At 38.9% G+C, this 13,584-nt stretch overlaps 2 protein-coding genes across 2 annotated transcripts in view; one reads left to right on the top strand and one right to left on the bottom strand.

The window, feature by feature from the left end:
- LOC109420679 (tyrosine-protein kinase Dnt) overlaps positions 1 to 13,584 on the bottom strand; it is a 417,410-nt gene that overhangs the window by 207,771 nt on the left and 196,055 nt on the right. The window lies entirely within an intron of this gene.
- On the top strand, positions 5,670 to 6,880 carry LOC134289032 (uncharacterized). Its single transcript, XM_062855023.1, has one exon. The coding sequence runs from the start codon at positions 5,874 to 5,876 to the stop codon at positions 6,621 to 6,623; it is 750 nt and encodes a 249-aa protein (XP_062711007.1). The 5' UTR covers positions 5,670 to 5,873; the 3' UTR covers positions 6,624 to 6,880.

Consider the following 13,584-nt stretch of genomic DNA (forward strand, 5'->3'; position numbering starts at 1 on the left):
CACACGCCATTGAGGTAACTCAATAATAGTGGCTCTTCTACTTATGGTTTTGCAGACGACTGCCTTACATTGTTAGTTGGTATGTGCATCAGCACTATTTTCGACCTGATGCATCAGGTAGTTGAGGGTTGGTGTCGCCAATATGATCTTTCGGTTAATCCGAGTAAAACATCTATTGTTCTTTTAACGGAAAGACGGATCCGTAATGGCGTTCGACCTTTGCGTCTCTTTGATTCTGAAATCGATGTGACTGAACAAGTAAAGTACGTTGGTGTTATTCTTGATTTCTTGGACACCTCAAATTGCGTTCAGAATCAAGAAAACTTGTATAGCCTTTGGGCAATACCGGCGAACTTTTGGTAAAACTTGGGGTCTAAAACCCAAGTGTATGAAATGGATTTACACAACTGTTGTTCGACCAATATTGGACTGGCTGAGACATCGACTTTTGTGAATCGATTCGAATCGGATCAGGAGGATCGATTCACCGATTTAATCGAATGCTTTGAATCGATGTTTTCACATCGATTCGATATTATAAAATTTTACAAAACTATAAAAAGATTCGTTTGCTGCATGTAGTTGAAGTTCATGGTATGTTTTATTTGTCCAAATAAATTCAATATCAGAATTTGAGATAGCACATCGAACATTTCGTGGCTCTGATTGAAAATGAATATAACGTTGAGACAGTGCATGCTGAAAAAAAAAATGAAATCCAATATCTTTGAACCGAAAGAAAAATCCTGAGATCCTGAGATCCCCCAGAACTCTGAGAAGTTTTCCCATATAGTACTGAGATAAATTCCCGCAGACTGCTGAGAGAAATTACCGCAGAATCTTTAAAGAGACTCCTCTAGAATTCTGAAAGGAGTTCCTCTAGAATTTGAGAGAGATTTCTTCAGAATGCTGAAAATGATTACACCAGAATCCTGGGCGACATTATCTAGAAAAAAAAGGAAGATTGTTCCGGTATCTTGGTAGCAATTCTCTCTGAATTCTATTAAGGATTTTCCTAGAATCCTGAGAGAGATTAATTACTCCATATCTATGAGACGGATTGTATCAGAGTCCCGAGAGATTTTTTTCCAGAATCCTGTGATAGATTGCCTCAGAATCCTAAGAGAAGCTTCCCCTTGGGATTCTCCCAAAATGTTCTAGGGACTATCCCAGAGTTCCGAATAGGATTATCAATGAATCCTAAGAAGAATTCTTCCACAATCCTTAGAGGAATTTCAAGAGCGTTTCTTCCACATTCTTATGATAAATTCATCTACAATATACTGAGAGATTCACAAAAAAAAATTGGAATTCTGAGATGCATTCCTCAAGAAACCTAAAAGAAATTACCCAGAATCCGAGCCAGAATCCTGAAAAGGGTCGCTTAGAACGTTCCCTCAAAATACGGGGCGGGATTTCCGAATAAACTTGAGATATACTATCACAGAATTCTGGATGATAGGATTCCCCCAGAATCCTTAAGAGAATCCAGAATTCTTTTAAGTATTCTCCCAAAATTCCCCGGAAATCCTGGGCCCTTTAGAATGGAATTCCGAAAACTTCTAGAATGGACTTCCCCAGCATTCTGAGAAGGATTCTCTGGAATTCTGAGTAATCCCACATAAAACAGAAAAAAATACCCAAGATTCCTGAAAGGACTTCCCTAAACTCCAGAAAGGGATTGTCCCAGAAGCCTGCGAGTGATTTCTCTAGAAACTAGAATGCTTTTAATTATTACACCAGAATCTCAAGAGAATCTTCCCATAATCTTGTCAGCGATTTTCCCTGATTACTAAGAGGGATTGTCCCAAAATCCTGAAAGAGATTTCTGGGAGAAACTGCTCTAGAATACAGAAAACAGAATTCTACTGAGATTCTCGGAGAATGCTGAGAAGGATCTCTCAAAATGTTTGCGAGGGATTCTCAAAAATCCAAATTTCTCTAGAGAATTCGGCCCAGAATCTCGTGAGAGATTCTTCAAGAATTAACAATTCTGAAAAAATAGTGCCCTAAAAATTTGAAAAACGTAGCCCCAAAATCTCAAGGATTTCTCCACAATCATGAGACAAATACCCCAGAATCTTGAGAGAAACTGCCCCAGAATCCTGACGGGGATTACTCCAGAACGCCGCATACTTAGTGATATACCCCCAGAATCTTAAAAGCATCTTACGCAGAAGCCTGAGAATGGTACCACTAGAATCCTGTGGGGGATTCCCTGAGAATTATGAAAGGAATTTCGCCATAATTCTGAGAATGCTGAGTATGATTCTCCAAGAAGTCCGAGTGGAGTTCCTGAGAATGCTGGGAAAAATTTCTTCAAAATTCTGAGTGGGATCCTAAGTGAGGGTCTTCCAGAATCCATAGAGGAATCAACACAGCTCATCCAAAAATTTCTTAGAATCCAGAAAAAAATCTTAACCCTTGCTAGGGGATACCTCAAAATCCTGAAATGAATTCCCTTAAGAGACTCTCTAGAATTTTTATAGATATTTCCCATATAATACTGCTGAGAAAATTCCACAAGATTTTTAAAGGGATTCTTCCATAATTCTGAGGATTCCTCTAAAATTTTGTGAGAGATTCCTTCAAAATGCAGGAAATTATCACACCGGCATCCTAAGAGATCTTATCCCAGAAAAGAGAGAAAGACTCTTCCAATACGAATTCTTTCTGAATTATTTTAAGGATTTCCCTAGAATCCTGGAAGAGATTACTCCAGTTTTCTAAGATGGATTCTTTCAGAATCTTTAGACGAATTCTTCCAGAAACCTGTGAGATTACCTCAGATTCCCGAGATGGATTCTCCCTGAATCCTGTGATGGATTGCCTTAGAGTCCTGAGAGGTGTTTTTCCTTGGCCCCTCGGGACTCTCCCAGAATGTTCAGATGGATATCCCCAGAACTCCCTGGCGGATTCTTCCAGAATCCTGAGAGAAATTGCAATGCTGTATTGAAAGGCATCCCATTAGAATCTTGAAAGAGATTGCCCCAGAACCCTGAGCGGGATCCTAAGGGGGGGTCTTCCACATTTTTAAAAGTAATTCATCTAGAATCCTCAAAGGGGTTTCTAAAAAAATGTTCGGAATCCAAAAATGGACTGACCCAGAATCTTGAGAAGGATGCACTAGAACCCTGAAAGGGACTCTCTGGACCATAAGAAGGATTGTTTCAAAATCCTGAGAAAGATTCAATCAGACTCCTGGGAGAGGTTGCCCAAGGCACCTGAGATTTACAGGTATACCGCGTTTTAGTGGACCCTAGATTATATAGACTCTCGATTTTATGTACATTTTACTTTGATTTTATGTAAATTTTTTTAATGGTAAAGTTTTGCAGTGCATTCTGAAAAAAGGAATTGAATATTTTTGAATCGAAAGAAAATCGAATGTAAAAAATCGATTCGGTCGATTTCTTGTTGTTTCAACATCGATTCAAAAAATCGATTAATTGGATCAAAAACATCGATGATGCGAACATCGAGTCAAAATTGCCCAACTTGTGTCTTGTGTGGTTGCAAAATGGTGAAGTGAGAACTATCCAATCAAAATTATTAGACGAAACTCTTGTGAATCGTAGACCAACACACACCTCGTTGTTTCCACTTTTGGTGAATTGAGACAAAGTTGTCCTTGCTTCAAGTGGTCTCACAATTGATTGTAATTTTCCATACAGGACATATTTGATACACTTTTCAAAAAGTTACAGCTAGTTGAACATTTTTTTTTTTTGAAAAGTGGGAATTGTGCCTGTCCCGATCATTTTGTCTATCCCCTTTATGTTGCGTGTAATGTTATGACGATGATGAGGAAAAAAGAAACAAAGAAGAAAAAAGTTATAGCATTTTTTTATTAATATTGATCACTAAATTCAAACAGTTTGGTTAAGTTTTAAATTGAAATTAGAAATGCACGATTAAGCTAGATTACCTGCTGACAGTGCTGATGGAACAAAATCTAAGAATCTTTAATCAACATCCAAGCTGTTGACTGTTTCTCGTTCTTATTGCTCAACCATGAAAGCAAACTGAAATGTTGGCAAGCAACAACCCAAGCCAATCAGAATCCAATGATTGTAACCAAAATCCGTAATCCAGTCACGTTTCTATCTTTGCCGAACGTTCGTTCGGGACTGAATTTGTCAAAGCTCCCGAATTGAGATTCCGAATCGACTGCCAAACATGACTAAAATCGATTCAACAAATATCGGGTGGGTATTGGAATGCAAGTCGTCCTCGTTGCCGTCGTTTGTCGAGTTGGGCCCAATTTGCATTCCGAACGTGGTGCACCGCTGATGTTCGATTCGATTGTATATTACGCTGCACTATTACTCGATAAGCGACTGATTGAAGGTGCAGCCACATACATTTAAATGAATTTCACTTACCTCCAATCAATCATACGCGCACCGAACAAACAAAACAGTGACACGATTTTGTCCGGAGGGTAAAAATAGGCCAAATCTAGATAACAATCTCACCACAAACGACCAAACCCTCGAAAGCGGTTCGAATCGAACCCCATCAAGTCCAGTGTAAATATTGATTGTAATTCATGAAACAAAAATCTATCACCCGCACCGATCTCATCCCACGTCGAATTTGTTGTGTGCATATGAAAATTCTCCCATGTGGTCCTCCGGGCAAAAGTGGCCAATCGACCCTCACGTCCCGAATCGACTCCACGCACACACTCGGTTTTAGGCCCACTTACTTCCCATCTATCGAATGGAGAATCGAATCGCCGATTCTCATCAGACAGAGGAACGGCGACGATGAAGGCCAGCAAAAGGGGTTAAATGTTTGGCCAAGCAACAACGACGGCATTAATCAATCATAAATTTAATCAATCAATCAACGCAATCAGCAGAATCGTGCTCACTCGTTGCTTGGTCGGTTAGTTGCCCAACAGACCCCGAAAGCAAGTTGGACTTGAAGTACTCCCACAGTCTGGGCCCAGCGGCCGAGCACATCAGGAACATCACTCATTCCCCAGGTTGAAGTGTAAAACAACTGATCGAGTTGAAGCAACCAACTGGCTGGCGCGACGGGGAACCAGATAGGTGTATGTTCGATTTTTGCCACAACAAGGTAACATCCAGTAGTAGGAGCAACTGCGGGGAAGGAATACTAATTTGTTTTCCGCTGTTCTGGACCTGGTCAGCGGGAGTTTAGCAGCCCGGTTCATGGGAGATGTGTTGATGAGGGATGCATAAGAGATGATCGCAACGAAAAGACGGAAACAATCAGCGGTAACATAAATCATAATGCATACCTAAATGAAAATTTGCATGTTAGATACAGGTAAATGAAGAATTGTTTTTGCATTTGAATACATACTTATGATTTTCAAAAAATCTTTAAAAAGGGTCTACGAATACAAAAATTTAAGGATACGAGTATGACAACAATGAACATCTATTTTCTCTCGAAATAATTCTCACATACTGTAAAGGTATTGGATTTTGTTGAAAAAATACAATCCTATTTAGTGGTATGTTGGGATCATTATATTGGTCAGTATGTGATGCGCCTAATATAACACCTTAGAAAGGTGAACCAACTTTTAACAGAAGATTTGGCTAATAGGCATTGGCCAAGCATTGTGGCGCGTCAACCTGGGCGCTTACCAAATGCGCTGTGGAACCACGCTACGGCTCTGCGTCTCAACTGTGTGTTGTTGTTAACTCAATCGGACGTGATTCTGTATCGCTCATCGTTTACGTTAATTTTCCGTTGAAACTGGCCTCGAAAATCTCGAATAACACTTGTGTAGTACGATCGTCTATATTTTGTACGTTTCTGCGATATTAATCTTTCATTGCGTTTACCGTTGTGACGAAAAATTGCAATTATATTGATCATCAAAACTCGCCATGGAGTGCAAAAAGTGCCTTCTTCCAGTGGTTACAAAAGATCAACCGTATGTATACTGTAATGCATTGTGCGCCGCAGTTCACCATGCCGCTTGTGTTGGATTGAATACTGCCGAGCTTGCTGCCGTATCACCGCCGCACAAGAATAGTTGTTGGATGTGCGACGAATGTTTAGTTGAATTTGTACAATGGAGGAAAGAACGAAATGAGAAAATGAATGAGCCGATCGCCGCAACTACTCCAGAGCACAATGAGCCTAAATGCGTACTACAACGTGACGTTGATGAGCTGAAAGCTAAAGTAGATTCAATACTGTCGGTGATTACGTCGCAGGAGAATAATCACACGGATGCCTGGATACGACACTCAACACCGAAATCATCGCGACCAATGGAATGTGGATCGAGTGAAGTGACAAATGCATCCGAAACTGCAAGTCGGTTACCTGATTCGATATGTGAGAACGAGAACTTCGACTTGTTGCTAACGAATATCGATGGAAGCGTTTCGGAAGAAGATGTTCAACTCATGGTTTGTCGCTGCTTGGGCACACGTGATAATGAATGCATTAATGTTAGGAAATTAGTTCCGCGATGGGTTGACTGCAGTACATTCGACTATATCTCCTTCAAAATAGTTTTAAACCGTAAATGGAAGTCTGTTGCGATGATGCCATCTACTTGGCCTAGAAACATTAGATTTCGAGAATTCAAAAAAGTGAGATTCCCGTGGAAACCCGATATTTTGTAATTAGTTCCAGTATTGTAAATAATGTGATTTGATGGAAAATGTTTTTTTTTGTATTGATGTTTTTTATTACTGTTTTAAGTCATTTGTTGTAAATAGGAAAATGATACTTGTTGTGTGAATTTGTACGATATTTGTAGTTAACGGGTCGCATCTTCTTTGAGTTTGTTCTGGAAAGTTGTCGAGATTGTTAAATGTTTTTGTACCTTAGATTTAAGTCACATCATTGGGGCATACACAAGCCTGTTGGTGTTAATAAACAGATAAACAAAACAAACAAAAATGGAACTTTTGCGTAGGTTTTAGAGAGTTTAGGGGGCTCACAGGCTCTCAGATGAACTTCAGTGGGATTCAGCAGGGGTGCAGAGAGTTTCATTTGGTTTAACCCTTTGGAACCGGAGGGGTCATATATGACCCCTACATGGAAATGGCAGTATAAATTCACATACTTAATAAAATTGAACACTGTCTTCGGCAAAGTTGTTGAAAATTTAGTCCTCTATTAAAGAAAAATAGGAAAATTTGTATTTGAGACTTGACAACCTAGAACATCCTGAACACCATGAAGTTTGGAGAAACGAAATAATTGACATATCAGTTGTTCTGAAAACTGAACTTGGATATGCGTTACATTCATATGTATTCATTTAACCTTCGTCAAGAATATCAAAAGGTGATTTACATTCTGAGATGTTTTAGGTTCTGCCCTATAGTGAAGTCTTTCAAATCTACAATAATAATTTTATGTGTTTTCGCCACTATTAATAGCATTGCATAATCTACTGAGATTCGTGAAGCTCTTGATGTCTATAATGAGATTTATAGACACGAAAGGGATAATTCAGGTAAGACACCTACCTTGGAGCTCAGAACTTCAGGTCTACACTCGTAACAGTAGCTATATCTGTTATACTGAGTACGGCTGCATAACCAACCGCAGTTACTAAACCAATCTACTACTAGACTACTAGATATTATTATAAACCATTTGGACATTCAGGGTCGTTCAAACTGTCCTATAATAAAGGCCTTCAAATCTACAAGAATTACTTTATGTATTTTTGCCATAAATATTAGCATTGCACAATCTGCAGGGATTCGTGAAGCTCTTGAAATCTAAAACGTCATTTAGATACACTATAGGGATATTCCAGGACAGCCAAACTACCTTGGAGTTTAGATCTTCAGGTCTTCTACACTCGTAACAGTAGCCATATCTGCTATATTGAGTAACGTTGCATACTCAACTGCGGTTACTGGAACAACTTGAAATTCTTATTAACCATTAGGACATTTAGAGTGTTCTACACTGTCCTATGATAGCGTCCTTTAAATCTACAAGGATAAAATTTATGTATTTTCGCCATAAATAATAGTATTGCATAATTTGTTGGGACCCGTAAACCTTTGGGGAATTTAGGGTCGTCCAAACTGTGCTGAAGTTTATCCTTGACATTAACTGTAGTAATTATCATAATAAACTGTAACATTACACATCAAACTGTAATCTGAAAACCCCCTGGCATTTCATGAGTAATTCCAATATACTTTTGGTGTCTCCAGTTAGCCTAGTGGTTAATACTATGGATCGCCAATCTGGAGACGGCAGGTTCGATTCCCGTTCCGGTCGGGGAAATTTTCTCGACTCCCTGGGCATAGTGTATCATTGTACTTGCCTCACAATATACAAATTCATGCAATGGCAGGCAAAGAAAGCCCTTCAATTAATAACTGTGGAAAAGCTCAAAGAACACTAAGTCGAAGCGAGGCAGGCCAAGTCCCAGTGGGGACGTAGAGCCATAAAGAAGAAGAAGAAGAAGAAGAATATTCCAGATCAACCAGACTACTCCGGAGACCATAGCTTCGGGTCTACACTTGTGATAATAGCTTTTGCCACAAGGTTAAGTAGTGTTACATAATCAACTGTGTTTACCAAAGTAGTTCCAGGAACAAAAAGCGTTGCCATACCTTTGAGATATTTTGGGCTTTCCTAACTGTTATAAAGCTTAGTTGGTAAAAACAACTACTCGTGATTTTGCTTTGGATGGTAACGTTACATAACCAAATAGGATCCATGAACCTCTTAATTCTTTATTTAATTTTATTATAATTGATTCGGTTTTATTATAATCGTGTTTAACGCTAAATAATCGAATTAGATACAATCGTTACGAATGGTAATGTTGTGTAACTCAAAACAGCAAAAAAAAAATATTATCATTTATTGCAGGACAGTGATTACGATGAATGTGCCGAAGCTGGTCCATAATCTCTGATTATATTCTGTGAGCTCCATCAAGTAATAGATTATGCAACATAACACTATATAGCCGAAACAGCCCAAATAACATTTTCAGCGATATAAGCTTCAGTCATTTGCTTTCTGTTGTGTAACCATCGAATTGAAGCAGTCAAAGCTGAGTAAGAGGGAAGCTAGTCAAATCTTAGCCATAAGCTAATACACGACTGCAAAACAAGCACCATACAGCTACCAAACTCGGTTTTCAAAAATCAATCACTTGTCACTGGGGCTGCCTTTACTGCACTCTGTTACCGGGAGTCTTTCCGGAAGATGTGAAAACTTGAACAAATCGAATAGGAGTCCCCACTAACAAAACAACTGCTACTATACAGTACAATTCGTAATACTGACAAATCCACAAGCCAGAAGCGCCTTGAGGGCCGTTATGCGATATCATTACAGCTAGAAGCTGTAAAAAAGAAACTGTTGGTATACCAACACGGCTTGTCGGATGTAAACATTATTGTCAAAACAAACTTCGAGCGCGATATATAGCTACCACGCAAATACTTTACAGCTATCTATCTCTGTGCTGTGAAATTATTTCGGTTGCTTTTATTGCACTTTAATCCAACTCCGGAAGATTTGCCGGAAGATGTACAAATCGAGTAAGAGTCCCAGCCAATAAAACAGCTGCTTTTATACAGTACATTTTGTAATGTTGCCAAATACACAAAACAGCAGCGCTTAGTAGTCGTTTAAAGAACACTCTTTCAGCTAGAAGCGGTGACGGAAAACCTGTTGGCGCAACCACACAGCTTCTGCAATGTAAACATTGCGTTTGACGTTTCACAAGCTCGAATAAGTTTTCTGAAAGTTATAGAACTTTTAGTAAAACTTATAAGACTTTTTAAAATATTTTCAAAACATTATATCTCAATATGTACTTGATGAAACTTTTTCATTTTTTTTTTGTGTTACAGCTTAAACTTAAGGCTTTCATATTGAGCTATGTTTGAGGTTTTATATTCACTACAAAAAATATGAAAAATGTGCTTATGTAGTTGACGATATTTAAAAAAAAATACCATATTTTATGTTTTAAAAATGTGTTCAAAAATCTTATAAGTTTTACTAATAAGTTCTATAACTTTCAAAAAACTTTTTCGATCTCGCTCAAAATATTACCAATGGAGCTTAAATATATGGGTTATGATTGGTCAAAATTTCAGCGGTTTTGATTGACGTATAAAAAAGTTATAAACATTTGAATGAAAAATTTTTTTGGTCAAAAAATTGCTGTACGGACAATTGTTTGATACACTGTACGTTTACAAGCGTTTTACAAGCGAACGAGAATTCGGCGCTTGACTCGTGAGAGCGAGATTTTGCATGAAATTCTCGCGGGTGAGAAAATAATTAAAAATTACGCGCGAATTTGCTCACACAGGAGCGGTTCATGAGTGTGCAGTGAGTGTGAGATTGCCAAAATGGCTTAAGAGTGGTTTGTTACACTCTTGTACCAGAAATATGTTTGTTGAGATGCTCTCTGATAAGCTTCAGAAAAGTGCAGGGGGTTTTAGAAGCAATTCAGGGCGTTTCAAAAGAGGTTCTCCAGGGTTTATGGGACTCCACAGGTTCACAAGTGAGCTAAAGGGGGCTTATAGGCGTTTCTAGACGTTTCTAGAGTTTTTTTTTGGAGTTTCACTGGTTTTCATGTGAGTTTTTGGAGGTTTTGAGGGGAGTTTCAAAGCGTTTCATTGCGTTTTAGGAGTTTCACAAAAGTTCCACGGGGTTTTGGGGGGTTTCGGAATGCCTGAGGCCTTCGTTTAGGATGAATTACGCCTGTAGATCCGATAACCTGTACTCTAGAGAGTTTTTGGATACTTTTAGCCAGCTACACCTCGTCCTTTTTTTACGTCCATGCTTGGCTAAGCAACAAAAAATTCTACCGCTAAGACAATGAGCAAACTCAACAGTTTTATATTTTTTAAAACATCTTCATGATTGTGAAAAGTGTAAAAAAATATAAAAATGTGTATTTTGATCATTATTTTGTCGGTAGAAATTTTTTTCGCTAAGCCAATAGTGGACGTAAAATAAGGTTTGGGTGTATTGGACTTATAACCATTGCTATAAAGTCATTTAGACATATTCCTTTCCGGACGGAGCGCAAAAAGTAAAATTTCCATACAAATGGCTCAATTTTGACTCTCCAGAACTCTTAAATTTCTCAACAAAACAACAATTGTTGTTCCTCAGAACTACCCAAGTAACCATGACGCTGGATATAGAGCATTAATTTCGCTTTATAGTGTATTATATGACATGCGATATAAAGTTGTTTTGTCATTTAGGTACCATTAAAGTAGGTTTAAAGTCGAAAGTGGCGCTACTATTGTTGATTTAAAGCAAGCTTTACTGTGGTAATTGCTAAAGCATATAAAATGCTTGTACCATATAGCTAATGCAATGAAATCGTATGGAATGTATATTTAAGGCATCATGTCAACAAAAGGAAAAAAGTATTTTTGTCATTTTTCTATCTATTTTATCTACCCATACCTGTTCCGATACTCTCGCTCTGATTTTTTTTTAATTCTAATTCGGGAATTGAACCAAGACTGCTGAAACTGGACCACGATGGAAGTCGGACGCGCTGACGCTGTGTGCTACGATGACCATGTATTTTGCACCTGGAACAATGTGCAACATAAAGTAACGTTTACTCAGCTCGTGCCTTATTGAGTTGTGTTTTCAACAGCTCTAAAAGTTGTGCTGTGGTCGGCATGCTATCAATTATCTTACTCTCCCAAACTCATCCTAGTCGAAAACAAGCGATTACAGAACCGATTGATTCCACAAACGAAGATATAAAGATATAAATTCGTCTGTATTGATTCTGTTCTGTTTTGTTTTCGTACGTGCTCAAAAAACACAATAAATAAGAAACAATACAAACAGCGCAGCGCTTTAATCCTTTCTTTTATGCAATCGGAGCACTATGTTAAATAAGGAAACCAATACCCCATATAAGTTTTGTTCCCTCAGCATTTGATTGTCTTCATGTCCCAACCAGAAACCTAAAAAACCGTACATAATATAAATTTTCAAACAGCAACATCTGAGCATGATAATCTAAGTGCTACGCAGCAATCCATGAAAATTTGGGCTTGTTTTTCTTTGTTTTGAATGGTTCTGTTTCTTAAAATGTTTTACAGTTTTTTTCTTCAAACTGAGTGTTTTTTTTTCTGTTTACAGTGATGGAAGCTTTTGTTAAGGCATATATAAAGTAATAAATGCTTGCATTATTGTAAGCTTTTAACATGATAATGCAATGAAGCAATAAACAACGGCCCTATAGAACTATATCGAACTGCCAAAATCCCTAAATTCTTCAATGCTTTCATAATGTAGATTAAAACGCCTCATTACTTGACAGATGCAGAATAAAAGTTATCTTGCATTAGCTAAACTATAATACGATTGAATTAATGTTTTGATATAATGTTTGTGGTTACTTGGGTATATTCATGCATCAAATTCTCGTCAGGAATAAAACAACTCATTGCAGCTGGAGGCGGAATCCTGGGAGTTGTAAATCGCTCATGCAACAGTCTCTCCGGGTAGATACAAGCACTCTTGCTTCATCTAAATATCGCCATAAATCTATCAGCATGCAAACCGAAGACATCCAAGGGAGTTCCTCGTTCATGTACCTAACACCTCCTCGTCGTCGTCGCATGGATGACACATTACACCCCGTAGTAATGTATAAAATGCATCTCAGGCTGGGCCTCAGCTAGAACAACACAAACCACTCCCCGGACAAGAAAGCTCAAATTGACCATGTCCAAGTGTTTCTTTACACCGTCGTCGTCGTCGTCGTCATTCGGAACACAATGAGACCTCTAATTGGTGGCAATCTTTCATCGCGTACCTACCTGTTGTGCTCGAGTACGCGAAATAAATGTGTTTCAATTACCGGCGGGACGATGACTTGGAGAGGCGATATCGTTCGCCGATGGAGGGAAAATAAGAAGGGAGCTCATCTTCTTCGAAGTCGTCCGGATGAAGTACCTTGAACCGTGTTGAACACGTTGGACGTCCGACGACGTCGTGCATCCCGGTGAGGTGTTGCGACATTACACGTTAATCAACCGGCAGAGTCTGGGGTGGTCCTTGGTAGAGAAATGAATGGACGAATCTTAAATTTCATCATCCAGTACGAAGGAAAATTAAAGTTAAGTTAAGTTAAGAAATCACTCTTGAGGCAAGCAATGTCTTTGCAACTTTTCACATGGATTGGATCACTTTGCTGTCTACGTTAGTGCATTACAGCACATCATTGACTACAAATACGATCACCTGATTAAAAAAAAAATGATGGTGAGCTGAAACATTTGAATCCTTTCTTACATTTTAGGATGCCGCAGAATGAGAGCAACCCCACCATCAAAATTCATACATTTTCCCCGCGCGAATATTACCAGTAGCCATGAAGGGAACCACGCCACCACATAGGAAGGTGAAAAACCAACCAACATTCACCGCGTGCTCAATCATTTCTTGTGCTGCTGCTGCAACAGTTTGCTTCCTTCGCCCGAACGGTGTTGGTACGAAGCTCGGCTCCACACTAGTCTTCAACGGTCGCCGGTCTCCAATCGCCATTCGTCGTCTGTCGTCTAGGTATCCGACGACGGACGGGCGGACGAACCGGCA

Source organism: Aedes albopictus, chromosome 2 (genome assembly GCF_035046485.1).
Source record: "Aedes albopictus strain Foshan chromosome 2, AalbF5, whole genome shotgun sequence".
In the NCBI taxonomy this organism is placed as follows: Eukaryota; Metazoa; Arthropoda; class Insecta; order Diptera; family Culicidae; genus Aedes; species Aedes albopictus.

Coding starts and splice junctions, on each gene's coding strand:
- LOC134289032 (XM_062855023.1), top strand. CDS start 5,874: ATGGAGTGCAAAAAGTGCCTTCTTCCAGTGGTTACAAAAGATCAACCG.